At 46.2% G+C, this 26922-nt stretch overlaps 1 protein-coding gene and 1 long non-coding RNA gene across 6 annotated transcripts in view; one reads left to right on the top strand and one right to left on the bottom strand.

The window, feature by feature from the left end:
- The window catches only part of LOC128852871 (uncharacterized), a 34327-nt gene extending 25959 nt beyond the window's left edge, over positions 1-8368 (top strand). Inside the window, exons 1-3 of one of the 3 annotated variants that reach the window (XR_008450971.1) lie at positions 1015-2434; positions 2737-2890; positions 8236-8368. This is a non-coding gene — a long non-coding RNA (uncharacterized LOC128852871). Of the gene's footprint in view, positions 1-1014; positions 2468-2736; positions 2891-8235 lie in introns of those variants that run through there. The other 2 variants (XR_008450972.1, XR_008450973.1) reach the window with 2 other exon arrangements.
- Positions 3048-23985, bottom strand: CDC7 (cell division cycle 7). 3 transcript variants are annotated; one of them, XM_054072999.1, is made up of 12 exons: positions 23897-23985; positions 21337-21485; positions 20533-20619; positions 18602-18737; positions 17885-17978; positions 17660-17802; positions 15920-16005; positions 15319-15416; positions 14337-14515; positions 13072-13154; positions 10209-10358; positions 3048-9303 (listed from the first exon to the last, which is right to left on the bottom strand). In XM_054072999.1, exons 2-12 carry the CDS (start codon positions 21428-21430, stop codon positions 8930-8932), a joined length of 1524 nt encoding a protein of 507 aa, XP_053928974.1. In that variant the 5' UTR covers positions 21431-21485; positions 23897-23985; the 3' UTR covers positions 3048-8929. The 3 variants fall into 3 exon arrangements, with proteins under 3 accessions (XP_053928974.1, XP_053928973.1, XP_053928972.1); XM_054072998.1 differs by having other exon boundaries at positions 3049-9303; positions 15319-15414; positions 15756-16005; positions 20533-20616; XM_054072997.1 differs by having other exon boundaries at positions 3050-9303; positions 15319-15414; positions 15756-16005.
- Between the last annotated feature and the right edge of the window lie 2937 nt (positions 23986-26922).

Here is a 26922-nt window from a genome sequence, read left to right as displayed (position 1 = left end):
AGCAGCTCTGAGGTCCCCGGGGCTGGCTTTAGAAGGTATAAATGAAGTAAACCTCAGAAATCACATGGTCAATTTATTTGACAGCATGAGCTTCAATTACCCTAACAGCTGTTTTAAAAGCTGCTCTCTTAAAGGAGAGACACAAGTACTGAGGCAGCTGTCTTTCCTTTCAAAAACATGATAAAAGCAATGGAGCTGTGACCGTGCCCTCCTCCTGCGAGGAAAGAAGGCAGTTGAGGTCTGGGCTGCTGTCAGGGCCTCGAGTGCCGCGCTGGCCCCAGCCAGCCTCCCCCGTACCCTCTGCCCCCGGACGGGACTGCGCTTCAGCTCAGGCTTCTGCAGCGTGCTCGCCCTGGCCCTGCCTGCTGGGTGGGTCTCGGATCCGTGCTGTGGCCCGGTCTCCAGCCCCAACTCCTGTTGCTCCTGCCTGGTCTCTCCACTTAGACCCTGGATGCGGTTCATCCCTTTGCTTCAGCTGCTGATGTGCCAGCCCCCTGCCCTGCCCCTCCTGGTGAGGAGGCCGTATGCTCTGTGGTCACTTTGGCTCCTGGGTCACGTCCTCTTGTGGAGCAGCCCTACTTCTGCTCTCTTGTTGGCCTCGGTGGGCCCATCCCTCCTCCCAAACGCTGGGAGGTTCCAGATGGGATGTGTTGCCATGTGCAAGCCAACTCTGCTGTGGGGTGTTGACAGCTTCATCAAAGTGCTGCAGAAAGTGGTAGAAATCAGGTTTATCCTGAGCAGCTTTGTGCCATTCACGCATCTCGAGGGGCAGCAAAACCTCTCCAGGAGCCTGGCTGCGCATGACCGAGCTCATTGCCAGTGTGTTTCCTGACCTCTCTTCCCAGGTTGTACCTTTTTCCTGTGCACTGGGGGCATTGATTGCTTCTTGGGATGAGCTCAGGCTTTTGTTTAACACATTTCCTGTTGTTGTAGGGACCAGGGCAGGGCTGGCGCTCTGTTTCTTCAGCGTTCTTCCTGTCGGGTGTTACCAGGCTTGGGGCTATTGATGTGAGTCTGAACCTCTCTGCTGCTTGTTGAGTAGTGTTTTATAGGCTGTGGAGGTGTTTGGAGCTCTTCGGGGTTCAGTGAGTGCGCTGCAGGTATCTTAGGCTTGAGCAAACAGAGCTCTTAGGCAAGGTGCTTCAGTCTTCGTTTCCGTAAAAAAGGGAGGACACAATATGAGAGGAAACTTCTTTTCACCTCTCTACCAGGTGTGAAAGTTGGGGCATGCTTGATCTCCAACATGTAGGGTTGGGACAACCGATATATCCTCTGCTAGAAATCAAAATGCCAGTTTCTACCTACTTGATTCTGGCATGAACAGTGTAAAAATAAAGTGTGGCAAGTCAGTGGGGCAGACCAGGATCCTGGTCCAGTCCTGCTCCAGCGAAGGCGAGGGTGGTGGCGTGGGTGCAGGCTGTGCTCTCCGGAAACATGGTGTGGCATGGGTGGTTCCCTTCCTTCATCCCCTCATCCCAGCTGACCACAAATGGCTCCGCCCCAGCAGGCGAGACCTCCCTGGCACCACTGATGGCCTTGGTAACTCCGTGTGTACACTCTGAGGCCGTGCTCACGTATCGCAGACCGGAGAACCCTGCCGAAGCCAGGACCTGCGGCTCCAGCAGCACCGCGATGGCTGGGCTTCACCTGCATGGAAATGACCCAATGCTATCCAAAAGCAAACCTCTGTTTTGGAAGGAGTAGATGATAAAATCAAGCCAAGCCACTCTCCGTGATATTTGCAAAGTCCTGGCAGTCAGGAGAAGTCATTGGAAGAAGGGGAACGTTGTGCCTGTTTTAAAAAAGGGTAGAAAAGATGACCCTGAGAACTACCGACCTCTCAGCCTCACCTCTGTGCCTGGGAAGATCATGGAACAGATCCTCCTAGAAGCTAGGAATAAACCAGAGAGGGGCAGATTTAGGCCAGACGTTAGGAAGAATTTCTTCACCATGGGAGTGGGGAGGCCCTGGCCCAGGTTGCCCAGGGAAGCTGTGGCTGCCCCATCCCTGGAGGTGTTCAAGGCCAGGTTGGATGGGCCTCGGGCAGCCTGATCCAGTGGGATGTCCCTGCTCATGGCAGAGGGATTGGAACTAGATGATCTCTAAGGTCCCTTCCAACCCAAACTATTCTATGATCAACTGAAAACCAGTGAATTCCAAACTGAGGTGTGAGATGGTCCTGTCCAAAGATCAATTGGAGATGGGAAGAGGGAAGGGCCTGCCTGTCCTGCAGCTTTAGAATCAAAACACACAAGAGGTGGAGGGGAAGTGGGCTGTAATTAATTTACCAGGATGCTACAGCTCTTGTTTCACTTCACTGCAGTAATAACTAAATGAAAATCCAGATCATGAAGAAATAAGCAGTTCCTATGTATCTCGGAGAAGAGCAAGTTTCCCATTGCTGCAGTTCCAGCAGTTCCTCACTTCACCGGAGGTGGGTGTGATCAGAGCAGTGCATGCTCTAAAGGTGAGCTACACTTGTTTTGAAGTGACACGCTTCTGCGTCATTAACACCCCGAGCAAGCCACTAAGTTAACTTTTCTTGTAGTACAGTTTTATAATGACAAAACTATGCTAAAATATGTGTGTGAGACATGCAGGTTCTGAGGTTCTGCCCGTATCCGCTGGGGTGAATCCTGCGGCTCCTCCGCAGGCTCTCCAGGGATGGGGAGAAGGAGTATCTTACGTGCTTCTGTTTATTATATAATAATAAACATGTTGTTTGTTTCTGTCCAGGGCACAGTCCTGTTTAGATTCTGTGCGTTTGTCTCCCCAATGGATGATCTAACTTTGTGCAGCTGCAAGTTCTGGGGAGCCAGTCTGTTCCAGCAAACGCGACCAGAAGGGCGAGGAAGGATCTGCACGTATCACTGCAACTCGCACACATGAAGTGAGTAAATTCATTTACCTTTTCAGAGGCAGGCTTGGGCTTTCTTCCATGGATGCCTCCTAAATGGACCGTTTATCTTTTCCTCACGGTGTGCTTCAGAAACCAAGAAGGACTAGAAATTTTTTTTTTTTTTTTTTTAAATGTGGCAAGACTTGTGCATCTTGTGGCCCTCTCGCCACTTCTTCCCTGGGGACATGGGCATCTGCAGCTTTTTGGGGAAAGAATGCTGTAAGGGAGAGTTATTTTCGATGTAGCTTGGTTAGCAGGTCAGCCACTGTCTGTCTGGAGCACTGGCGAAGGGTCCGTGGGCCACTTTGTCTCTGCAGTCAATAACCTTTTGCAGGAATAGGCTCACTTATTCACAGACTGCTTATGGCCCTCTGGCACAGACTTTGTCTTCTCACCAGCAGCTCTTGCAATCGATTTCCCAACCACCCTGTCTCCTATGTGCGCTGCTCGCCAGCTGTAATTAATGGACCGAGTTTTATAGGCAATGCACGACCACGTTCTCTATATATGTCCTCCTCCTGGCAGGAGTTCCCTTGCTGCGGCCTCATTACGAGCTGTATTTCTGTATGAAACCCTAGCGTGCGTGTGCATCGAGCAGCCTGTCGAGATGGCTGTTGGAAACTTATCTTTAAAGCTTTCCTGCAAGCCAGAGTATTTTGAAACTTGGCGTTGTGCTTTTGGAGTGGGTGCAGCTCATTTTGTTAAATCGGGCTCTGTCTCGCGCTCTTTCATGGCCCGGGCGAGGTACCTCGCTGCAATCTGTCCTGCCAAGCGCTTGGCAACCAGAGCTTCCCCCGCAAGGGAGTTTCTCTCTGAGGCAGATAACGTCCATTTGAAATAACCGGATGCTTTAGGCTCGCAAAGAGCTTTGAAGAACGGTTTAGGGATTAAACTCGAGTATTTGTAACACACACGGTAATTTCTAGGCACTGTGGGTACAGCCCCTTTTTAACACCATTAGGTGAAAAAAGGGTGTTGTAGTAACCTTAACTCACTCTGTACCTTAACTCACTCTGTAGCCACCTCTTCTTGCATTTTCATCCTTGCCCACTGTTGGTTTGTGGCATTTTGCAAGCCCTGGTCAGTTATTGGGCTGTGAAAACCTTCTGTACCTGCGTAGCACACATACACATAAACTGAATCCTCAGGAGATGTGTGTGCTTTGCTGGAATTGGCAGGACTGCTGGAGTCTGAGAAGCATTGCTCTGGCTTTGTGTGAGCTACAGGAGTGCAGGATCCGTGTGGGCGCGTGGAGGAGCGCGCCGCAGCCGAGCAGAGGTGCCAGCAGCATCCAGGGACTGTGGCTGCTGCTCGGTCCCGTAAATCTGCAACGCTGCAGCATCAGCACAGGCCCCGCTGGAGCGGAAACCCAACCATCTGGGCAGCTTCAGGCATGTGCTTGAGCTGCTTTGACGTGAGCTGCCAAGTAAGGGGGGGGTCATTTTTTTTTTAATCGCTATTCCGAGCTCTTTTCTTCGCCAGGTTATGCTTAGGAAGCAGTTTTCAAGCATGATGGACTTTGCTCTGCAGCTTCAGTCTGCCTTTGCACAGCAGGGTGAGATGTAGGCACGTGGTCCCAAACTCCCTTTTCTTTCCACACGCTTGGTTTGCAGGGAGGGGGCCTGGGGGGCCACAGCCTAAAGGGCTGTAGCTGCTCAGGTGAGCCTCGGGTCTGGATGCTGAAGGGATGGGGTGGCAGGGCTGCTGCATGCTCACCTGCCCCAGCACACAAATAGCCTACAAAACGCTGCGTGTTCTCTTTTTGCTCTCAGACAGGACAGTGTGTTTGGTAACGCTTCGGTGTGCACAGTGACCAGGGTTTGTGCAGTTATCTGAGGGACTCTGGCTGTGAAAATTTAGTTCTTCCTTTTCACTCTTCCAAGGTATCAAAATGAATCTCCACCCCTTTCAGGTGGAATCTCATTCCAATTACATGTCATTGCTGCTCCTCCCATGTGTTTCGGTCACTTCGTCTGGCTTTAGCCTGTCCAGACCCTTTCTGTGCTCCTGATGGTTATTGGCAGGGATAGCCTGGGTACGTGTATCCTGCCGAAGTTCTGAATTCAAACCTCGATTGTCCTAGCGCTTACGATAGCAGAGTCAAAGAGAAATTTTTGAGAAGTGTGCCTGAAAAGGCTTGGAGGAAATCACATTCTTGCCCTGACACTGATGCAACACCTGAAAATCTATAAAATAGCAGCTTTTGAAGGTGCTTTTGAAGCATTTTGGTTGAGTTCTGCTCTCTCAGACAGTAGAACCTGTTGCTTTGTTCCACCCAAATGAAGGAACCCAGTTTAGAGGATTCTTCTGACACTTCGGTCACCAGCAAGTTTCAGAAGAGTTGCTGAAGATCCCTCCTGGGCTTAGGTCTGGTGTGCTCGATCACGTTATCGATTGCATGAAATAATTTCTGGGAAGGAGAATGCAGAAGGCAAGGAGGGAGGACAATACATTTTCTTATTACAGTCTGAAAAAGATATTTCTGACCCGAGAGAAATAAGACTTACCAAGAAATGGTGCGTCCCTGTTAACTGTGTGGAGTAGTTAAAGACAAAAGTCAACCCAGTATAGAAGGGCAGATGGACAGGAAGATCTCCCCCCCCCATCAGGGAGGGGAATATTAATGACTTGTTGCAGTTTGCTTGATGGCAATTGGAATTTATGGTGGTAGCTGGTAGCATCCAGCTTTCAGTTCTATGTCTGTTTTGATAAGGAAAAAATCCTGCACTGCTGTATCCAGCTCAGCTCCTCCCGATAAATAAGCTGCATATCTTTAAAGGCAATCTATTACTCCGTTTGTCAGCTTTATAAACTGTAGGAGGGGTTGGTGCTGGCGCTGCCTGCAGGGCCTGCTGGTGCGGGGAGGCAGACGCTGCGCAGAACCCAGCTGGGAGGAGGCCACGCGCCCCTGGGTGCTTCCCTGCCGCTGCGTCCCACCTGCAGCACCTGCCCGGGGATCCTGCGTGGCCCCGGGCGCGAGGCAGTGCCCGCACACAGCACTGCGCTGGTCTCTGGGCAGCTGCTGGAGCTCAGTGTTTGGGCCAGCGTTAATGCTGAGGAATGATTTCTTCTGCTGGGCCATAAACGTGGCCCTGGAAGAGCTGCCCCTCATGGTAACCACCACCTGGAGCTTCCACAGCTGGTGGTGCGGCTCCTCTGCACCCGCAGCTCCCTTCCTCAGTCATAGGGGACACGCTGGTTGGTGTCCCTGCCACCGGGCCCAGCACAGGCAGCTCAGTGCTGCATTCCAGTTCCTTCATCCCTTCCTTAGCAGATTTCCAGAGTGATGGGTGTGCTGGCGTATATATGTTATTGGGCATTATGCAATAACATTATCAGGCATCCCAACACCACCTCACAAACAGTGATCATGGTCAATGGGCACTTGAGAAAGAATTGGTTCAGTAGAGTAATTTTGGTGTTTACCTCGAGTTTTACTGGAGGCCACAGGCAGAAAAGCATGTTTCGGCTGTCCCCCCAGCCCTGGGATCAGCATGGTGTGGGGTCAGCCGGAATCAGTTGGAGTGGCACAGCACTGTCCTACCAAACTCATTAGGATCCATGCTGTCTAGAAAGGGTAGGGTTTATTAATCAGCTTTATGTGCTCTATGAAACCTGTAGGTGAGGAATCTCCATGAGGAAGTTCCAAGGACAAGCCCCGGACTGAGTCTCCATTTATAAGCTCTGAACGAGGGGTGGGGAACACAGGTACTGGAGTGGTGCTGGGCTGGGGATTTTGCATCCGTGTCCAAAACTATTTACCAGGGTTCCTGCAGCCTTCATACTGGCTGGTAGGAGATTGACCACAGCCAAGTCAAAGCATCAAATTGATCAATTGTCTGTTATTTTCTAATTGTAAGTTATCATTTAGAAGCTGTGCCGCTGTTTCCCTGCATAGCCTGGCTCGGTACAGAGGAGCCAGCCCGTGCCAAGCTGATACACAGGCGTGTTTAGATTTGCTCCCAGCGCTCTGGTCAAGGTGGCAGTTTCTCAAGTCCATGCTGCTTTTCCCTGCCAGATTTGGTTTATTTCCAGTTTCTTAATATCCTGGTTGGAGCAGGGTGTCCTGAACCAAACAGTAACCCAGCTGCAGCCTCGCCCCCACAGAACATGCGTTGTGAAAATGTCATTTCTGTGCAGTTTGTTCCTAAGTGCAGCTCGTACCACAGGAGATTTACATTCAGTTTATGAACAGCTCAAATAATGTAATTAAACTTTAAAGGAATTTTGGTACTTGGCTGTTAGCTCTGTCTCCAAGTGATTCCTAGAGCCACAGGAGAAGCAGAAAACTCAGTAGCAACCACTGCACAATGCTAGTGTTTCCTTGCTGCTTTCCTTGATTTTCTCTTTCTAATTGAGAGTCCATTGCATTACTATTTTACTTCTAGCTTTCATTCTTTTGCAGTCGTTCACAGCACTGGTGATGGATAGTTGACATCTCTTTGCCCCTTTTCAGCTACTCATTGCACTGTAGACAGCATGAGTGAAGGAGGAGGAAACAATACAGCTGCAGCTGCTGGCAGGCAGCATTGCTTGCCAAATTTGGCCACAGCTCCTTTAGATAAACAATTTCTCAGTGATGCGCTGTGTTGAAATTACATAAACAGCAGAAATTACTGAGACCTGGGCCCCAAGGCCTTGCGGGTTTTGAGATTTTCTGCAATCAGTATTCTGACATCTGCAGATATTTTTCTCTAACAGCCGCTGCCAGGAAGAGTCCAGCGTTACCCTCACTTTATGGACTCTGGGGGGGGGTTATATACTGAAACGCTGTCTCTGCAGCCCCAGCTGGGACCTTTGTGCTATTGCAACCACCAACTCATAGGAGAAGGCTTAGACAAGAGCTATAGGAGCAGCAATCTCTTCTCAGAACAGTTTTTACGACCTCCCCCCTTAGCCACAACTCCATCAGCATTTCAAAGAATGCACATGGACAAACAATGTATTCAGTTTTGGTGTAACTCCTCCTGACTGCAATGTACCTCACTTTGCACAGTGAAAGCGTGGGGTTAGAGCGCCTGTGGGCTGATTTTCCTACTCAGCACAGACAACAGCCAATGCAGTGCTGAGACCTCCTGGATAATTACGGTGCTTCCACTATGATACCAGAGCTATCTGAAAAGTGTTTCCTATCACTGAGGAACCCATACAGGACACTAACATGCACAACTCTACCCAAGCAGAACCATCCCACGGGAAAACCTTACCTGACTCATTTTTCCAGAAGCAACTCTAGGCAATCTTCCAAAGTTAGAAAAGCCAAATCCTTTATTTAACAGATATTCCTTAAAAACAACAAAAAAAATCCCTTTCTGTAACAAACCAAACCTGCGCAGGTCACATGAGCCCTCCTGAAGGCAGCAGTTGAGGCACTTTGACAGTTACCACAGCACTGAGGACACCTGGGCTACACAAAGTAAGTAACAGCAGTTATTGCTATTGCCTAAGTAGGAGAGAGCAGACAGGACCAAAAACGTACCTTTAAAGCAATTGTGCTTTTCTTTTCATGACAGAACCTCCAGCAGCACTTCCAGAGTAACCCTGTCCTCTGAAAACAATCTGAGCCCAACTAACACTGTCCCATTTTTGGTCCCTTGTGTACTGATCAGGAACAAAGAGGTATTAAAAGATGGGAAAAACCTCTCAAACACTTTATTTCCATCATAGCTTAAGGCAAATGTGTACGTTTTATGGGCGCATTCCAATAATTAAGCATTATAACTTGTGAAACTCTCTCTTTGTAGCTTTTGATCCAACGTAACTTCCTCAGAGAACAGGTATGCTCAGTGGTAACCCCTCGGCTCTGTCTTGGTGATATTAGTGCTGGTTGTGTTGTTTTCAAACCTGTGAGTATCTCTTACAGAAAACTTCCATTTGCAGTCCAACGGTACAAGATAACGTCAGTAGTTACGAGCATGGTGTGATGGTATTGCAACACGTGTGAACGCTGAGGACTGCAAGGTAAAGCCACCTGAGCATCTCATTTCCACAGAAAACCCATGGGAGCAGTAACAGAGAAGAGGAATCTTCTCAGGGTCTCATGTCCTTAAAAAAAGGGTGTAGCAGAGCCTCTTGGGCAGTTATCCTTGTTGCAGGGTTCAAGTCTAGTAGCTTGTCGAGGAGGTCGTATGCTTCGTCAGGAACCTGATCCCATCCTTTCAAGTCTGCTGCTTTGATTTCCAACGCACCATCGCCTTCCTGAGAGCTTGTTAGGTGCTGAGGTTGCTTTCCAAGTGTCTCAGGACAGGGTTTGTCTGCTGCGACTGGTGACGCCGAGTCACTTACAGCCTTGCTGGGTGCCTCACCCTGGGATCTCTTACAGCTGCTGTTTGTTCCTCTCAACTTCTCACAGAGGGTTCTTAGGTTTTGTGCAGGGACAACCTGGGTGCACAGAACTGATTTACCTGGAAGACAGATTTGACCGTGCTTTATTACACTTCTATGCAACTCTAAGTTTGTTTCAGGGAAACTTTGTGTCTTGATGTGTAACCAGCACTAAAACAAACCCCAAAACACCAACACAAACCCAACCGCCCCTCCCTCCAAATCAGCCACGTTTTACAGCAAGGCAGAAGGACGAGTCTTGGTTCTGCTCAGAACAGAGCTGGCTGTTCAGATTTCACCCCCCACTCTGCCTTTTTGCATTTCACTGTCATTTTAACAGAACTGAAGAAAATCAATACCTTGGTTTTGACATCTCTGGAGAACAAGAATCGATGCTGTCCCTTACCCTTCCAGGTAGCAGGTGCTGCGGCATTTTGTTTGCCAACAACTTGGGGAACAGGTATTTTAGTTCTTTGTGTGCTTAGTGGTGGTTTTGTTTTTTAAACAGGCTGGCTGGTGGGGTTTGGGTTTTTTTACTAGTCCTTCTCAGAGGTGGAGGGAAGCCAGGTTTACATCATCTAAATATTAAGTCACATTGACTTAAGCCTCTAGGCAAATTGTGCAGGAATAGCAACACTGCCTCAAGAATTTGAACCGAATGCCAGCAGAAAAACATTCAGTTGGCAGATTTCACCTCAAGTGGCCCTGACTTAGCAAAAGGCAGCACAGCAGTTGAGAAACCTATGGCATGAATACCTAATATGCAGATTAGAAAAAAAAGAATACAAAACTTGTTTAAAGCTGTGTTATAGACCAGCGCTTTTAGTGTTTTACGTGGAAGAAGTGTGATGTACCTCCAAAATTACTCCCAAACCTAAAAATATGTTTATATATTAAAAAAAACCCCACAGATTGTCAGTCACTGCATTGACTAACAGACCACGCATATATTTTCCCCTTTTACCCATAATTAAGGTTTGCATACCGAAAGTTTTAGCAGCCTGAATGGTTTCTCTGGATCCACGAACTGTCATGATTTGTGCCAAAGCAGTTAAATCATCACTCGCTTTGTAAAATGGATACCGGCCGCTGAGCAGAGACAGGAATATGATTCCCGCAGACCACATGTCAATTGCTGCAATCGAGAGCAATAACTCAACTCACAATTTCATCACAAACAAAATCACAACTGTCTTTAAAGAGAAATTATTACTTGGATAGTACCTATCAGAGTTATGTTCTGAGTTACTGACTTTGGTTGCACAGATAACACTGTGGCAAACAGTGATAATTATGATAATTAGATTGAAGACCAATTTCCTGCTGTGATGCAGAGGGAGCACTTGAACTTTTCTACGGAACATTTCATGTAATTCCATTAACTTGCTAAACCTAAAATACACCAGACCAGCGCCTGAGGTTGTTTAACCCAGGGAGATGAGAGAGGGTGAAAAACTGCCTCGTTCTGATGTTTATTTGCTTCTTATTAAGAAAATCTTACAGAGGCATCATAAATAATTCACAAATGAAATCAAATCTGAATTGTTCTGGACTGAGGCTGCCACAGTCAGGCAGCGCTAAAGAACTTATCTTCCTATCAACTTCGTCCCTCTCACACATGAGATCACCGGACAAGCCAGCCAGCTTCAGGACTGCAGCAGTCAGGAGTTATTCATCACTTTCCCTACACTGCAAAGAGTACAGAGCACTCTGGGGAGAGATGCCAAAGCACAGGGGGAACCAACACTGACAGTGATGTGAGCACCTGTGTGCCATCAGGCTTTGGCTCACTAAGGTGCATGTTGTGAGAGACTACAAGGAAAGTGGAGGAGAGTTTGAAGGATTCTGCTTCTCTTGAACAAAATAAGTAAAGTAGGCAGTAATTATATTGGACACTTTAGCTAGAAACACTGTTAGCATAGACTTTGAGAAAAAATATATTAAGCTGACTTAATTTGGTTTTGTAACTAAAGTCTTTTATTAAAAAAAATAAAAATATCAAGTTAAACATTTGGCACAATTTATACTGGAAAAGTTTTATATCTTCTTCATAGTTCCTGTCACAAAGTTTTTGCGCATCCCCCGCATGACTGGGAAAGTGGGAGTCATGAGTTCAAGACTTTTAAAGCTGTTTAATTACTTAACTCTTGCTGAAATCAATAGATGTTCTCTATCTGAAGGGCTCAGTAAATCCTGTTCTGTCAGGGCTGGGGTCATCAGCACACTGAAAGACTCTGCACAAGGACATCAAAACCATAAAACTGCTATTTAGCTTTTGTCTGGGGTTCTCCAGTCAGTGTACAGCCAGAGGAGAGGGGAGCAGAGGGACAGACCAGACTAAAGCAAAACTGGACCTGTATAACACCCTAAACCAGGGGTCTAGGCTGTATTCCCCACACTGGGAACCTGGCTCGGATGCGCTAGTCGCTCTGGACAGAGCCAGAAGGGTCCAGCTGGTAACACGGTCTCAGCACAGAACTGGTAGTGAGCAGTGACTCCAACAGTCCCAGATGGGAGCGGGCAAGGTTTATTGGTTCAAATACAACATCACCTCATAAATATCACTATCATTCACCCTGTTCTCATTAAGGCCTCTGCTGATGTATGACAGGAGCCGGCACCACTGACTCCATGCTTTCAGGGCTGTCTGTGCCATACCCAAGGGTTTCCAGCTTTACCCATATTTTCTGGAATCTTAATCTCCATTACCCTGGAGAACAGAACTCGTCTGAAAGCACAACACACTAGCACATGTCCAAGATTTCCTAGGTTTGCCTTCTTTCTGCCCAAATTCTGTCTAGACAGATGCAGAGATTGCCTGAACTTGTCAGAATTTCTGGATCCCTTCTAGCCCATAAAGCCGGCTGTTCCAGCGCAGGCACGGGAACTCCAAACAGGCTGTCATGCCCCGTGGAATCCCCAGTCACACCCAAGGCACAGACATTGTCTCACAATAGCAGTCAGTTATCCAGGGATGAGCTGATCAAACATATCAATGTCTGTTCTGAGTGTGTTTATGCACTTTAAGGACTGAAAATGGACAACTTTCTCAAAAGGTATACATCATCTTAAATCCAATGTTTGAGGACATGTGTATTTATCCCCCTTTTTTGTAAGTCAGAACTCCTGGTCACATGCCAAATGCTTAACGGGTAACTTTGCTTTTGTTGCTCCCCTGTTCCCCAGGCAGACACAACCTCTGCCACCCTGCCTACACCAGCTCCTGCATTAACTGTCCCTCTGCTCTGCCCTGGAGTTTACCCAGATTACTGAAACTTCCTGACCTGGGAGTTTTTAAGCCTAGTAAGTGAAAAAATTATTATGAAAAAATCATTACATTTCTAGACCAGCTACTTCAAGCACCAGGAAAAAGGAAAACATCTGATAATAAGAAATGTTAACCAATGCTTTCTAACACACAGGTACAATTATATCATTATTGCCTACTAGCAAAGTATGTAACAGTCTAGAAAAGCCTGAAGCATGTCCTCTCCTCGAGAATCATTCAAGATTTTACTTGAATAAATAAGCCAAGAAACTTGATAAAAACCAACAGCTTTGTTTTCTTTTAAAACTCCTTGTATTCACCTCCTGCACATGGCACCACCTCTTACAGGAATAAAGACACATTAGAGTTTCAAACACAGGAAAACATTCCTAACTTGTTCTTGCTCTGAATAATAAACTTCTAATTAAAATCAGGAAGTGCTTGCTAAGTATTAGAAGGGACAATGTGATTAATTGCACACCTAAACAAAAAAGTTCCCATCAAAAAAGACAACATAACATGGATAAATGAGAAGAACCAGAAGGTGAAAAAGCCCTTGGTTCAGTCTGTTGTGCGGTACCTGTGGTCTGAGTGGGGCACTTCGTTAACACCTCTGGTGCTCTGAATCCCGGTGTTCCTGCCCTGGGAGCGACTTGCTGGCACCTTGGCATAAGAGACAAACGCGTTTAGAATATAGAAGTTGATAAATAAGTTAATTATGGAGCTTAATATTATTTTTAGAATATTCTTGTGCAAGATATGTGTGACCAGCCTAACCCTGCCATCAAGTTTTATAGAAGTTTGAAGCACCTTATAATTATCTAGCATGAAATTATTATGTTGCATAAGGTAACAGCCTTACTATATGACCCATTTGATTATTAGATTATCTAGCATAAGGCACTAGCACAGAAATACCTACTGCATATTTCACTTACAGTGACCTTCTCCAGTTTCATCCAACAGCAGCAACAGTTTTGCTAAAGGCTTGTTTTCATAGGAAACTTTAAAATCGAGGCTAATTATCCAAGGGCCAAAAATGCACTGGATTCTGGACTGTAGATGCTCTGGATTTGTGTCAGTCTCCAGCAAACTGCGGTTTCTATTTCTGAGCGTCAACAAGAATTTACTTGTCGTTAAATGAACTAAAAGGTGTGAGATTACAACTATTTCAAAATGAAATAAACTTGCCAGAGGAAGTGCCTTCCTTCTGTGGGGAACAGAGTCTGGCAAATTCCTACGGTCTCATCGCGCCCTGGGAAGAGGCAGCCCACAGGCTGTGCCTGGCGAGCAGAGTTCTCTGCACTGATCTGTCCCTCAGTGTGTGGATGAAAGACAATAGTCAATTGTAACCAAAACCAACCGCAGCCATGTGGAGTTGAACTGTATTATTAACCTGTCTGTTACCAAAACTTAAACATACTCTTTCAATTAAAAAAAAAAACCAAACCTATTCATGTTTCTTTTTTATTCTACGTCATGATTTCCCAAATCCAACATGCTGGCGTGACCTATTAGATAACTCCTAATGTCAGACTGATGTCTTGTCCTCTAAGTGCTGTAATTAATCCAAGCAATTTGCTATAACACTTGTACGTGGATAATTAACTACAGGACCAATAAATAATCATTACTGTGAACCTCTTGCTGCAGAGAGCAGTGAACGAACGATTCCATTCATTCCATGAACTATTTTTATTTAAGAAGAGCATACTCAGGGTTTTATGGGTCACACAGATCAAATGCTCTCTGTCACCTACTAAATCAGCTGCCCAGTAAATCCAAGTTTCTGACCTTGCCTGACAGCAGAGCAGAAAGTTTTACAACATTATCAGAGCAAATTACCTTGAAAGGCAAACACTGCAAACTCTGTCCGTGGCATAGCAGTCGCAAATCAGGTTCGAGGGACAACCACTGGCAGCTTTCCTGGCGGCCCCATTGCTCATGGTTTTGGTAGAAATAATCTTCTTCTTTGTTACCAATCTCCTGGATGAAACATCCGTCATCTTGGGTTGCTTTATGAGCTGCAGTGAGAAAAGAGGACAGATTTCTCTTTACAAACAGATAGGCTAGTCCCTAAAACACTAAGACCTTAGAGGTGCTTGTGAGCAAGAAGTTGTGATTTTAGAACAGAAGAAAGTAACCCTTTTTAACAATAGTACACCTATAAAACAGTCACTGGAGCTTTCTAAATACCCTGATCTCCTCCCCTTCTGAAAACATTTCTCACGTTTACCAAAAACCACTATACATTTGATATTCTGAAGCTACAGGACAAGTATTTTTCAAGTTAGTGTAATGTTTCAAGAACTCTTTCAATTCTGTGTGAGAATCAAAACAAGTCTATGGACTGCCACAGCAACACACAGGCACAGACTCTCCTTCTGCAATAGGATGATCACTGTTGGCCAAACCCTTTCATTTCACTGGGGTTTCCTCCTCATCGTACTAAATACTAGTTACAAAAAGGGCAGAAAAATATTTATTACAAGTTCTCTCTCCAGCTTCATTTGCAAAATACAAAAAAATTAACTTTGACAACCTTAGTGTATCTTAGTTGCACAGATCCATGTCTAGGAAAAGAGATTAATTCAGCATACAAAGATCTGCTACGGAAGCAGCTACATAACCGCCTCCAAAAGTTTCATAAAGGACTGAAACAAAATGAAAACCTCTTCGAACCTTTCAGCAAACACACACAACGACCTACTCAAAACCTTTTAGTTCTGCAGCATGCCTGAGCAGTGTCCAGTCTGGCAGAACAACGGCTTCTATCATTTCTCAAATGTGTAACATGTTGCCCTTCCTGATGAGCGACACTCCTTACTTTTGTACTCGAGTTCTCCTGGTATGCAGAGCTATAGACATTGAAATTCCTCTCTCCAAAGACAGAGCGCTGGACAGAATGCTGCACAGAATCCTCCTGCAATACCAAGAGAAAGGGACAATAATGAAGATGAATAGTTATTGGCTTGGGGAGGAGCTCCACAGGACGTATCACTTAAAAACCTCAGGCTGTCTAAACAGTAACCCACACTAGGGTTTTGTTCAGCCTTCAGCACTGTATTTTATCTAACAGATTGTAAATGATGCCAACAGGGTTACATAAAACCAGCCACTTTGATACAAAAGCTGTCATTCTGTGCATCACCTTAGGACCCTGCAAGAGCCACAGGCACTGCTTTTTTTCAGGTATTACATCCCCCCCTGTTGGATGAAGCAATGCATTAGCATACAACAACATTAATGAAATAGACTGAGAACCTTTCCTCCTCTTCCTTGTTTAATCTGCGCTTTTGAAAGTGAGCTGGGCCTTTTCTCGGCTGCTTTTGCAGCTGCCTTTTGAGCTGCCTGCTTAGGTGCTGGGACACTGACAGAAACTTCATTTCCTGGGGCTACGGTGGAATTATTTTGTGAGCAACTTCCCTCCTGGTCTTCAGAATGGGCAGCTTTGAGAAGTTCGATTTTTGTATCGGGGGTTCCTTGTGCCAAGCCAAAATCTACCAAGGCATACCTGAAAGACAGAAATTCAGAATCAGGAGTCACAAAGTATGCATCAATCAGTTCCTCTTACTATTCAGTACCCATTTACTTAGTGCTCTCTCATGTTTTACTCAATACATTGCTTACCGGTACTGCTGCCAGCATCACAGTCTTCCTCCTTCTCCTCTTCTTGTCCTATCTTACCTAACCCCTCGAAGTTTTTACCCTACACCCATCTTACATTCTCATCCCAGAATCCTCTCAATATCACACTTTCTCCAATGGTGTTAAAAAAATATTGTCAGCAACCCCTTCCTGGAGCTATGCTGGTCCTACAGCCAAGTACAAGTGCCGTGACCCTTGCAGGATCCCCACAGGCAGAGGCACAGATAAAGGCAGATGAGGCGAACGGTGAATGGTGCCTGGGGCTCAGACCAACCCAGCTCCATGGCCTCCACACCTGAAGCAGAGATCAAGGCTCTTGCAAACACTAAAGGGCGGAATGACACTACAAACTTGTTTGACAGATTGAAATACAAAATCCGTATTGCTCAAACTTTTAAAGCAAAACAGAATCAAGTCTCCCCTACAAACTTGCACCATATAAAATCATAGAATCTTTTAGGTTGGAGAAGACCTGTAAGATCATTGCGTACAACCATAAAGTTCACGCTGCCAAGTTCACCACTAAACTCCGTCTCTAAACACCACATTCACATGGCTTTTAAACATCTCTAGGGATGGAGACTCCACCACCGCCCGGGGCAGCTTCTGGCAGTGCCTGACAACTTTTTCTGTGAAGGAATATTTCCTAATATCCAATCTAAACCTTTCCTAGCACAACTTGAGGCCATTTCCTCTCGTCTTATCACTTGTTACTTTGGAGACCATCACCTGCCTCACCACAACCTCCCTTCTGGGAGCTGCAGAGCGTGATGAGGTCTCCCCTCAGCCTCCTCTTCTCCAGGCTAAACAACCCCAGGTCCCTCAGCCACTCCCAGAGCCGCTGAGCTCCAGCCCCTTCCCCGGCTCCGTCCCTCTTCTCTGGGTACACTGCAGCCCCTCAACGTCTAACCTGTACACAGTGCAACACCAGCACAGCTACAGGACCACTCACACTGAAACACTTCCTTATTCTATCCATTTCAGCTCTTCACAAAAAAAAGCAGTACCCTCCTTTTTACAGCCTTTAAATACTGTAACTTACAGGCAAACCTCAACTCTACCAGTTATAAACATTAATTCAACATAAGCTGAAACTAGCCTGGATCCAGCTGTCTCATCTGTCAGTTTTACTCTACCTATGAGTGAAGGTTTACAGATATCAGTCTATGCATGCTATTAGCTTTCTTATTAAAAAAAGATAAATGCTAATTTTATTCTTCTCAATCATATTCAAAACAATAAATACTTTTACTCAATAGAAAAATCTTAATTTTTTCCAGGCACTGGTTGCTCTATGAAGCCAATATTACATTAAGAATGAAACAAAAATCCTCCCCTCCTCACATCCCCAAACACAGAAAGAAAAGGTTTACAAATGAAAAAAAAAAAAAAAAAATCCCTATTTATTGCTTAAGCACTCGTGTTACAGCTGGAAGGAGAAAACCCCAAAGCGTAACTGACTCTGTTCTGCCCCGGCAGAGAAAAACAAGACCACATCGCTGTCACCGGGACAGACTTACTCTTTCAGCCGCCTGTTGTAAAGGAAGTTACTGGGCTTGACATCGCGGTGAACAATGCCGAAGTGATGAATGCGCCTCAGTGCTTTGAATAGATTAAACATGTATTCCCTCACTTCTTCAAAGGAAAGGGAATTCAATATGTCCTGAAAGAATATATTGATAACTGTAGTTAGGCAATTGCTTTAATTAAATAGTTTTACTGCACATAAAAAGCCTGGGACTCACCAGGAAGGACTCATGTTCCAGATATGGCATAACAATAACTACATGATCGTTCTTCCTAAAGCAGTATTTAACTCCCATAACATTATCTTGTCCCCTAGAAGAAAAGTAACATCACTGAACAAAGATGGTAAGATGGATGGTTATTTTCCTTTATTTCTTAAACACTTCAGTCAGGCTTTCTTTTCTAACCGAATCTATACTGACAGCAATCTCAGCTGCAGTCAGCATATTCGCTGTGGCTCCTCATCACTGTGTTCCACTCAAGCCCTGCAATTTGCAGCGAGGGCTCCACAGATTAATGCGAGGCCATGGTTTGTTGTTACCGCTGTAATTAATCGTAGGACTTCACTTTCATGACAGCAACTACTTTAAGAAGGTGCTATTCACATTCTGGAAACAAACATTCGTTCCCAAAACCACATTTTCTGATGAAGATTATTTTGTTTAAGCATTTCAGAAGTGGGATTTTTGTTACTGCAGAGATATATAATGGAACTTCTGAGAAGGAAAACACAGGTCTGCAAACCGGGAATGGCAGAAAAGGCACCTGTAACAGGTAAGGCACTCCATTTCTTACTTGCTCGTGATAAAAAGAACACACTTGTCTGCAGTTAAAAAACAGCAAGTGAAGTGCCAAAGCGGAAAATAAATCAATACAGAACAGCGAGATAATGTACAGCAGTATAGTCAGGACACTGGTGATTATCATTTACGTACCCTGCTACCGTGAGGCACTGGAGCTCAGCAGCAATGCGCAGAGGATGGCTGGTGGGAATCAGGTGTTTCAGAGCCAGCTTTTCCTCATATCCTGTTTTTAGCTGTGCTGTGGCCAAGTAAACAGAGCTAAAAGTACCTGTAGAGGAGGAGAAAAAACACCGCCTTCAGCATTTTTAATTAGGTCAGTTTGGATTTTTCAGATCACAATCCAGCAGTACACTTGATGCTACATCAAAAGCAGACTCTGGAAGAGAAGAACGCAGTTCCTTTTTTCTACTACTGAATTCAGGGATCTTGTATACAAGTTTTTTCTGTCAGTAAAAATGCAAATGTAACACTGTCTAACTTGCCGGGACACCAAACCCTTTGAATGTAAATTTCCCGTCTTTGATTTTCTTTCTTGTTTAGGCAGCTCACTTTCATCTGACACCTCACTCCCCTCTCCCCATGCTGTAAGCGGGCTACATGACGCTAATCCAGAAAGCGCAACTCAAAGCACTCTGAAATTACGACATTTTTCCTAATTCTGTTACCTCATCAATACAGTTAAGACTTCTCCCGTGATGTATAAACTGCACTATTGGTTTGCCCAGGGCATTACTGCATAAACAGAATGTGATGGACTCATTTGAGAGAGAGCACTCTGACTGCATGCAAACTTACCCACTCATTTAATTAACAACACCTTGGTATACCTCTTGGGGGTTAATTTATCCTAATGATCTGAGATGTCTGCATATACAAGTTGAAGCATTCTTCCACACAAATAAGCAGTACAAATTACTGTTGATTAGATTTTAAGTATTGTGTTTGCACTGTGCTAGTTTGACAGTCTGTAAGCACACATGTACATCAAAATGCTAGCAAAACCCCCAAGTGGTCCTAAATATATAAAAATTCTAGAGTCCCATGCATTTAGTAGAACCGATTATAGAGAGAAGGGTTCCCAAGCTGACTTAAGACATGCTTTTTTTGTGGCGAGAACCACTAAAAATGGAAGTGACCCCAGCACAGAATCCCAAGTCGAAGCTTATTTTCTCATGCTGCAAGTGGGATTTTTTTAAAAGCACCATTTACTCCCAAAAGCAAAATCAGAGTAGTACTCACAACAAGAGATTTTGTCTAATTACACTGTCTTTTGTACGACAGACAGAACTCTTTTTGGTTTTGAAATGTATTGCTGTGATAAATGGAGCTGGGATGGTTTGGGGGGATCCCTTAGGGGTGGGGAAGGTAAGACAAAAGCCTTTGGCCACCCAGCCTGCCACCACAGGCATCCTATCACAAAACAGCTGTAAAACAATACAGTTTCTTATCAACGTCTTTCTTTAAAAGTGGGGAGCACAGGGCATTTCAAAGATCAAACTGGTGAAGCTTCAAAAAGATCCCATGCTCAGAAGTCTCTAAGAATCTGTTTACAGTCCTGCCTATTAAAGGCATCTGCAGTAGGATCTGAAGGCAAGGGCCACACAAGCATCCCAGAATTTGATACTGTATGTATTAAAGAGTTAGTTTTATTTAACTAAAGCAGCTATGATCCTCCAGTCTCCTACTCCAGTTCTGCCTGCAGGGCTTCAGTGGAAACAAAGCCAACTGTAAGAACAGCAGTTCAAAAGTCAAAACACAGCTGTATACAAACAGATTTCTCAAGAAAAAGAGAAAAAGCATGGAGTGTCAAGACCTAATTTACTCAAATGCATCTACAAAATTTTTAGTTGTCAAAACTGGAATACCCCTTTTCTGAAAGGCTTGAAAATGTCACTCACTAACACACCTCTGTGCTCAGCAACAGGTTAGAATTCCTATAAAGAGTAAGTAAATCCAAAAGGCCTTTCATTAAATCACACATATGGAGATCTTAGACTTACACTTCTTAAGTTAGAAATACCAAAAGAAATCCAAGTCTAAGCAAGCTAAAATAAAACACTTACCTTCTCCAATTTTTTCCTTAATTTTAAACACATTCAGAAGCTGTGGCACCACTTCATAAAGTTTTTCAATATCTTTTTTTACTCCTGCTGTGGAAAGAATGAGGAAAATAAGTTCAGAATGCTACTGCTTGATTCGATGTCAGATTTATTTTTGAGAAGACAAATCACACTTAGCACATAAATAGAGGAAAAAACAACAGAGCTATCTACCCCTGCTGATGCTACCATGTGCACACCTGCTTCTGTATCTCTATTATTGCTGTTCACCATCATATTCCCTCAAACTGCACCGTTTAACATTTCTTTTTCTTCTCCACCCCCCCACCTTCTCTGCCACCCAGCAGTTTCTGAGAAGGCCAAACCCTTCTGGCATCAGGTTACAGCTCATTGATAAATGACTTAATGAGATTTTCAAGATCCACTTAATCAAAGGCAAAACTATAACAATTTTTTTCAGTAAGCAGAAGAAAATATTAATTTTTTTTTTAAGGTAAATAACGCAATCTTTCTCACTGATACCTAAAGTAATACTTAAGTAAATAAATAAATGTTTAAACACCAAAACAGACGTTTGCTCTGCACTGAAGTGGCAGCATGCCGTGCTGCAATCGCTAGATGGCAGGACAAGGACGTTGGACTGTGTTATTGCAAACGATTAAGCAGTTTTCCATTCAGTGATTTCAGTTTCGCTCTTCCCACACTAGGCCACACAGAGACAGGCTCACAAAGGATGTTGAGATTTCCTGAAGTGATAAAGCAGCATGTCAGCAACAAAACTCATTAGCAATCCATTTTAGCACATACCTGAGAGCTTGCTGTTCTGCTCCTGCTTCTCCTGGAAGTCTTCAGCCTGAGGAGGGTGCTGTTCATCGCAAGGAGGATTCAACACCACCTCCATCACAAAAAACACCTGAAGGAAAATATCCAGCGCTTTATGGAGCACTGCTGGACACCTGGGGGAGCAAGCAGATCTGGTGAGACACTTCCTGGCCCTGCACGCAGTACCGAGATGAGATTTAGGGAGTTTGAGGAGTTCCTCCATGCTACTTAAAACAGCAAAGCGTCACCCACTATTCCAGAGAAAAAGTAAACCAGTAAACCCCCCTGCACCTCTAGCAAGAGGGGAAAAAGGGGGGAGGGAAGGAAGACCACAGAAGAAGCATAGACATAACAAGAAATAATGGCACACACTTATTTTGAAATGCTTCTTCCCAAATCATGGGAACACTGTCAATACATCTGTACATTAGTAAACTATACAAATATCATACAAACAAAACACCCAGATAATCCTGCTTCAAGAGGAAAACAAAGGCAGAGAGCTACAGGGCAGGACAACCAGTGACAGGTGGGCCAGTAAGCACCTTTCCCAACACTGGTGCCGCTCAAAGATCTCCCTTGCTTGTAACTCTGCCAAACCTTCAAATTTCTGGCTGAATTTTTCCACGTAGGGGAAACACTCGGAAAAACTTCAGACTGGAGGATAGATCCTTTTAAACTGATTTCATCTGTTTTGTCCCCAAGGAACTGGAGCTACCTTTATTCTGTTGTCCTCATGCAACAGAACGGGGACAGGCAATTTCTGAGGGAACTTTGCTGGAGAGTGGGACTGACAACCTAAGAAATGAGATTAGGGATATTTCTGCGCTCTCGCAGGCACTCCCTCTGCTAGTGCTGCATAGGCAGATAAGCCAGTTCCAAACCCGAAACAGCAGGGCCTCAGCAGCAGAATAAGGACTGCAAATTAATACAGCCCCTGTCCTGCTCCCTATGGCATGCTGGCCTCGATTCAGCCTCACACCAGCTCCAGGCTCTGCCAGTCCAACGCTGGCCACAAACACCGTGTTTAGGCAAAGAAAATGAACACATCTGCCTGCCTGCACACCGCCATGGAACACGCTTAGGCCCTGTTGACCACAGGGAGGGCAAAAGGGGCTCTGTAACTCATGAAGTCATTTTGTTTATGTTAAAATCTGCAGAACCCAATACCACAGATAGTCGAGTATATTGAACAATGGGTAACTAATTGGGAAGTAAGCTTAACAGTTATAAAATGGAATATCAGACAAAGTTTGACTAAGTCACGTATTTAGGATTTACATTAAAAAAAAGATGCCATTTACACTCAAGACAACATTAAGGTTAAAAAAGACAAAGACCAAAATGATCCAAAGTTTCAGCTTGAAGAACTTTCTCACAGCTAAATCACATCTCTGGATTAAAGAAAATGTTCTCTATAATATAAGTAAAACCAAACAGACGGCGACAGATTCAAAGAGCCTATGAAGCTCGAGGGTCTTCCGACCCAAACATTTCAACCCTACACACTAAAATTATCGAATCACAGAATGGTTTGGGTGGGAATGGACCTTAAAGCCCATAAAGCTCCACCCCCCTGCCATGGGCAGGGACACCTCCCCCTGGATCAGGGGTTCCAAGCCCCATCCAACCTGGCCTTCAACACCTCCAGGGATGGGGCAGCCACATCTGGGCAACCTTATAGGAAAACATTTCTCCCCAAGGTCTCACCTCAATCTCCCCTCTCCCAGCTGAAAATCGTTCACCCTCATCCTATCCCTGCATCCCCTGACCAAAAGCCCCTCCCCAGCTTCCCTGGAGCCCCTGAGCCCTTAGCTAAGGGATGCCTGCACCTGGATCGTATCTGCTAAAGGGCAAAGCTCCCTTAACAGGAGCTGACACAGACACACCTGGAAACAATAAAGCTGATACTAATGCCTCGACTTTGGCAACTAAGGGAGGGAAGTTCTGCGGCCGGGTTAAGCCCTGCACTAAGGTGTTGTCTGGGGGGTGTGGGGGGAGAATGGGGAGGGTAGAGAGCACAGTAGGAGCCTGAGGGGGCGGGAGGCTGATGGAGTGGGAGAGGGGCTGCAGGGAGCAAAGAGAGGGCAGTGGGGGACTGGGGGGAGAAAGCGGGGGCAGAGGAGAGCGAGGAGAGGCTGATGGGGGAGCCGACGGGAGAAGGGGAGGCTGAGGAGACCGGGGAGCGGGAGAGGATAAGAGAGCAGCAATGGGGGGAGCGGGAAGAGAGGGCCGAGGGGAGCAGGAGGCTGATGGAAGTGGGAGGGGGATCAAAGAGTGGGGGGACTGCGGGGAGAGAGAGCTGGGAGGCAACAGAGGGGAGCGGGGACGAGAGAGGAGCGATGGGGGGATGGGGGGAGAAGGAGCAGAGGGGAGCGGGAAGAGGGGCCTGAGGGGGGAAATGGGGGGGTGAGGAGAGCAGGAGGCCGATTGAAAGTAGGAAGGGGACTGAGGGAAGCAAGGAGAGAGCGGAGGGGGCAGAGGAGGAAAGGGGTCGCTGGGGGGCTGAGGGGAGCAGGAGGGCAGCGCGGGGACCGGGACTCACGCGCGAGGATTCGCTGCTGCCGCCTCGGCCCGAGCGCCACGCGCAGCCAATGGCGGCGCCTGCCGGAACCCGCGGCCGCGGCCAATGGCGGCGCAGGGCGGGCGGGGCCAATGGGGCGGGGCGCGGGGGCAGGGCCGTGATGGAGGGGGCGGGGCGCGGGGGCAGGGCCGCGATGGAGGGGGCGGGGCCAATGGCGGCGCTGGCGGGGGCGGCGCGGGGTGGGCATCCCGTACCGGGGCGGGGACCCGTTCGCTTTCCCATCGCGTAAACCCTCCCCGTTCCAATCCAGAGCAGTGCAGGGTTTTAACTGGAGAGGGGCAGATTTAGACTGGACATAAGGAGAGATTCTTCACGCTGAGGGTGGGGAGGCCCTGGCCCAGGGTGCCCAGAGCAGTGGTGGCTGCCCCATCCCTGGAGGGGTTCCAGGCCAGGTTGGGTGGGGCTTGGAGCCCCTGAGCCAGTGGGAGGTGTCCCTGCCCATGGCAGGGGTGGGACTGGATGGGCTTTGAGATCCCCTCCAACCCAAACCACTCTATGATTCTTAACCATTTTACAGGAAAGCCAAGATTGCCAGCTTTGCTCTCACGTGCAAACAAGCCCTTCCCAATGCTTCGTAGCACTGGAATAATGCACTCGGATGGGATGGTCTCTGCCAGGATTTCCTGATCAGTTATATTTGAAATATCAAGAATTATTGTGGTGTCAGAAAACAGACCAGAATATAGCAGCCTGTGCAGCCTGCTTAAAGGGGGTTAAAAATAGATATAAAAGTGGCCTCAGGCAAAGATGCAGAGGAATTCTTGACCTTTCACAAACTGGGTGTCATTGAAACAAAGTATGTTTTAATAAATCAATAGAAGAGGTCAGAATAAGGATCGTAGGCCCTGCTATCCAGTGGGAAAGTTGGAAAGGACTGGCCAGTCAGCTGATGAGTTGGCTATAGCAAAAGGTTGGCTCAGACCTTGGCTTACAGAGCGCTGATGTTCATGGTGGCTGAGGGTGATGAGGGTATGGTCCGCACGGGTCTGATGCTCACAGTGCACGATGGGAACTGAGGAAATGAAGTGAGCATAGAGAACACCACGCAGAATGATCTGAAGTCAGAGAAAATGCCATGTGATTGCCCTATCACCCATCGCTTGGGAGAAGAAACCAACAGCGACCTCTCTGCAACCTCCTTTTAGGTAGTTGTAAAGAGCAATAAGGTCTCCCCTCAGCTGAGAGACAAACCCAAAGCTTTCCTCAGGAGGAACAACCCGTTTAAGGCCATTTCAGTGTTTCTGTACTTGCTGCAGCTTGTGGGATCAATTGCCTTCTAACAGGAATGCCGGGTGTGGCCAAACTGGTACCTGTGTGACCAAGGGGATACTGGCACCTTACGGATGTGAGCTGAGCGCTTTGCCTCTCCCCGTGTTGTATCTTGACTTTGAGCATCTGTCTGAGCGCACAGTTACAATTGTCTTTGTCAGTCTCTGTGTTTTACCACCATTCAAGGGTTTTTTTGTGGTTAAACAAGAGATTCTGCTCTTCAACAGATCCGTAGATACCACTGTGCTTTTGCTCTGCTATCCGACACAAGGCTGAATCCGGTAACCTCACTGACTGAGTAATTGTGTTGTCACTGGGAATACTCCCACACATAAAACGAGCAGGAGTTGGCCCTTCGGTCATATTTTTGTAATAAAAGATAAAATGAGATTTTTAGGAAACTGCAACTTATGACCATAATATTTATGAGGCTGTCAGGGCTGCACTGTAAAAACTCCTATTATTTAATTCTTCACTCTGACACTAAAGCATCATTTCATCTATATGCAAATAAGAATGTACTCCACTGCTGTTTCTTCGCTGAAGAAGCTGTTTGAATTATTCACATTTTATTAATAAAGCTTCATAAATAAGTATTTTTTCTACTCAATTGGTAGTGGCCAGGGAAGAGAATCTATTTATCAGCCTTTGCTATTATGAGCTTCATAACAAAATATGAAGATTTATGGAGTACATAATTAGACGTTATGTGATTGTAATAGAAACACTGGGTTATCCAGATGAAATACTCTTTTCTTTATGCATTTCTCCTTGGTAGAGGCGCTTTCTGGAAAATGGGCTAAACCCATCCTCATCACAAAGTTCCAAAAACTGCCTCTGGAAGGGACAGGGCAGTTTAATGCCTTTTTTTGATTATACACACCGAAATAATGTTGAGTAGTAAGAGGATGCCAGAGAGAAGCAGGCAGAGGAAGCACTGTGCTTCGCTGGGCAGAGGTGCTGGGCTGCAGGCTGACGATTAACTGCGCCCACAGCAATCCAGAGCGCAGCCTGCAAGCGCCCGGCCTTTGCGCCATCGCTCAGGAGCCCAGCACGTAACATTCTGCTCAGGTACAGACCACAACCCCAGTACTCCTGTGGGGAATGCGGTTCTCCCTGTGCTGCTACGGGGCTGAGCCACTGAGTCCTGGTTCGGGACAGCCGGGTCTGCAGCCTCCAGATGCAGAATGGAGGTGTTTGGGCAACAAGGATGCCTCTGCTCAGCCAAACCATCAGCTGCACATGTTGTATGTGCAGCACAGGGGACTTCAGGGACGCAGGTATTCTCTTCAGCAAAATCAGAGCGTGCCACGGAGACCAAAGTGGCGCAGGGAAGTTTATGACAATTGCTTTGTCGGAGTAAGGTCCTCCAAGCAGAGGGTTTGGCGGCACACCAGCCCTCCAGGGCAGAGTTTTGATGACTGCATCCTGGTTTTAATTTTGGTTCTTCACTCTGCGGTGTGCAAACCACAGGACCAGATGGCACAGCTACAGAACCGTGTGAGCCGGTTACGCAACTGCTTCCTGTTATAGCCACAAAATATGGGAATGATGAGGTAAATGGATCAAAAATAATGTCATTCTTCAAGAAAGCAGCAAGCGGCAAACACTGAGCTGTGAGATCTGCAATGCTGTTGTCCAGCAGGCTTTTCTAAAGTATCTCATGTGAAGAAGACAATTGTAAATGAATTTAATTCATGAGTAACACAGGGAGGTGC

Source organism: Cuculus canorus, chromosome 8 (genome assembly GCF_017976375.1).
Source record: "Cuculus canorus isolate bCucCan1 chromosome 8, bCucCan1.pri, whole genome shotgun sequence".
Taxonomy (NCBI): domain Eukaryota; kingdom Metazoa; phylum Chordata; class Aves; order Cuculiformes; family Cuculidae; genus Cuculus; species Cuculus canorus.
The sequence above is the reverse complement of the archived record's forward strand: the minus strand, read 5'-3'. Positions and strand labels throughout refer to the sequence as shown.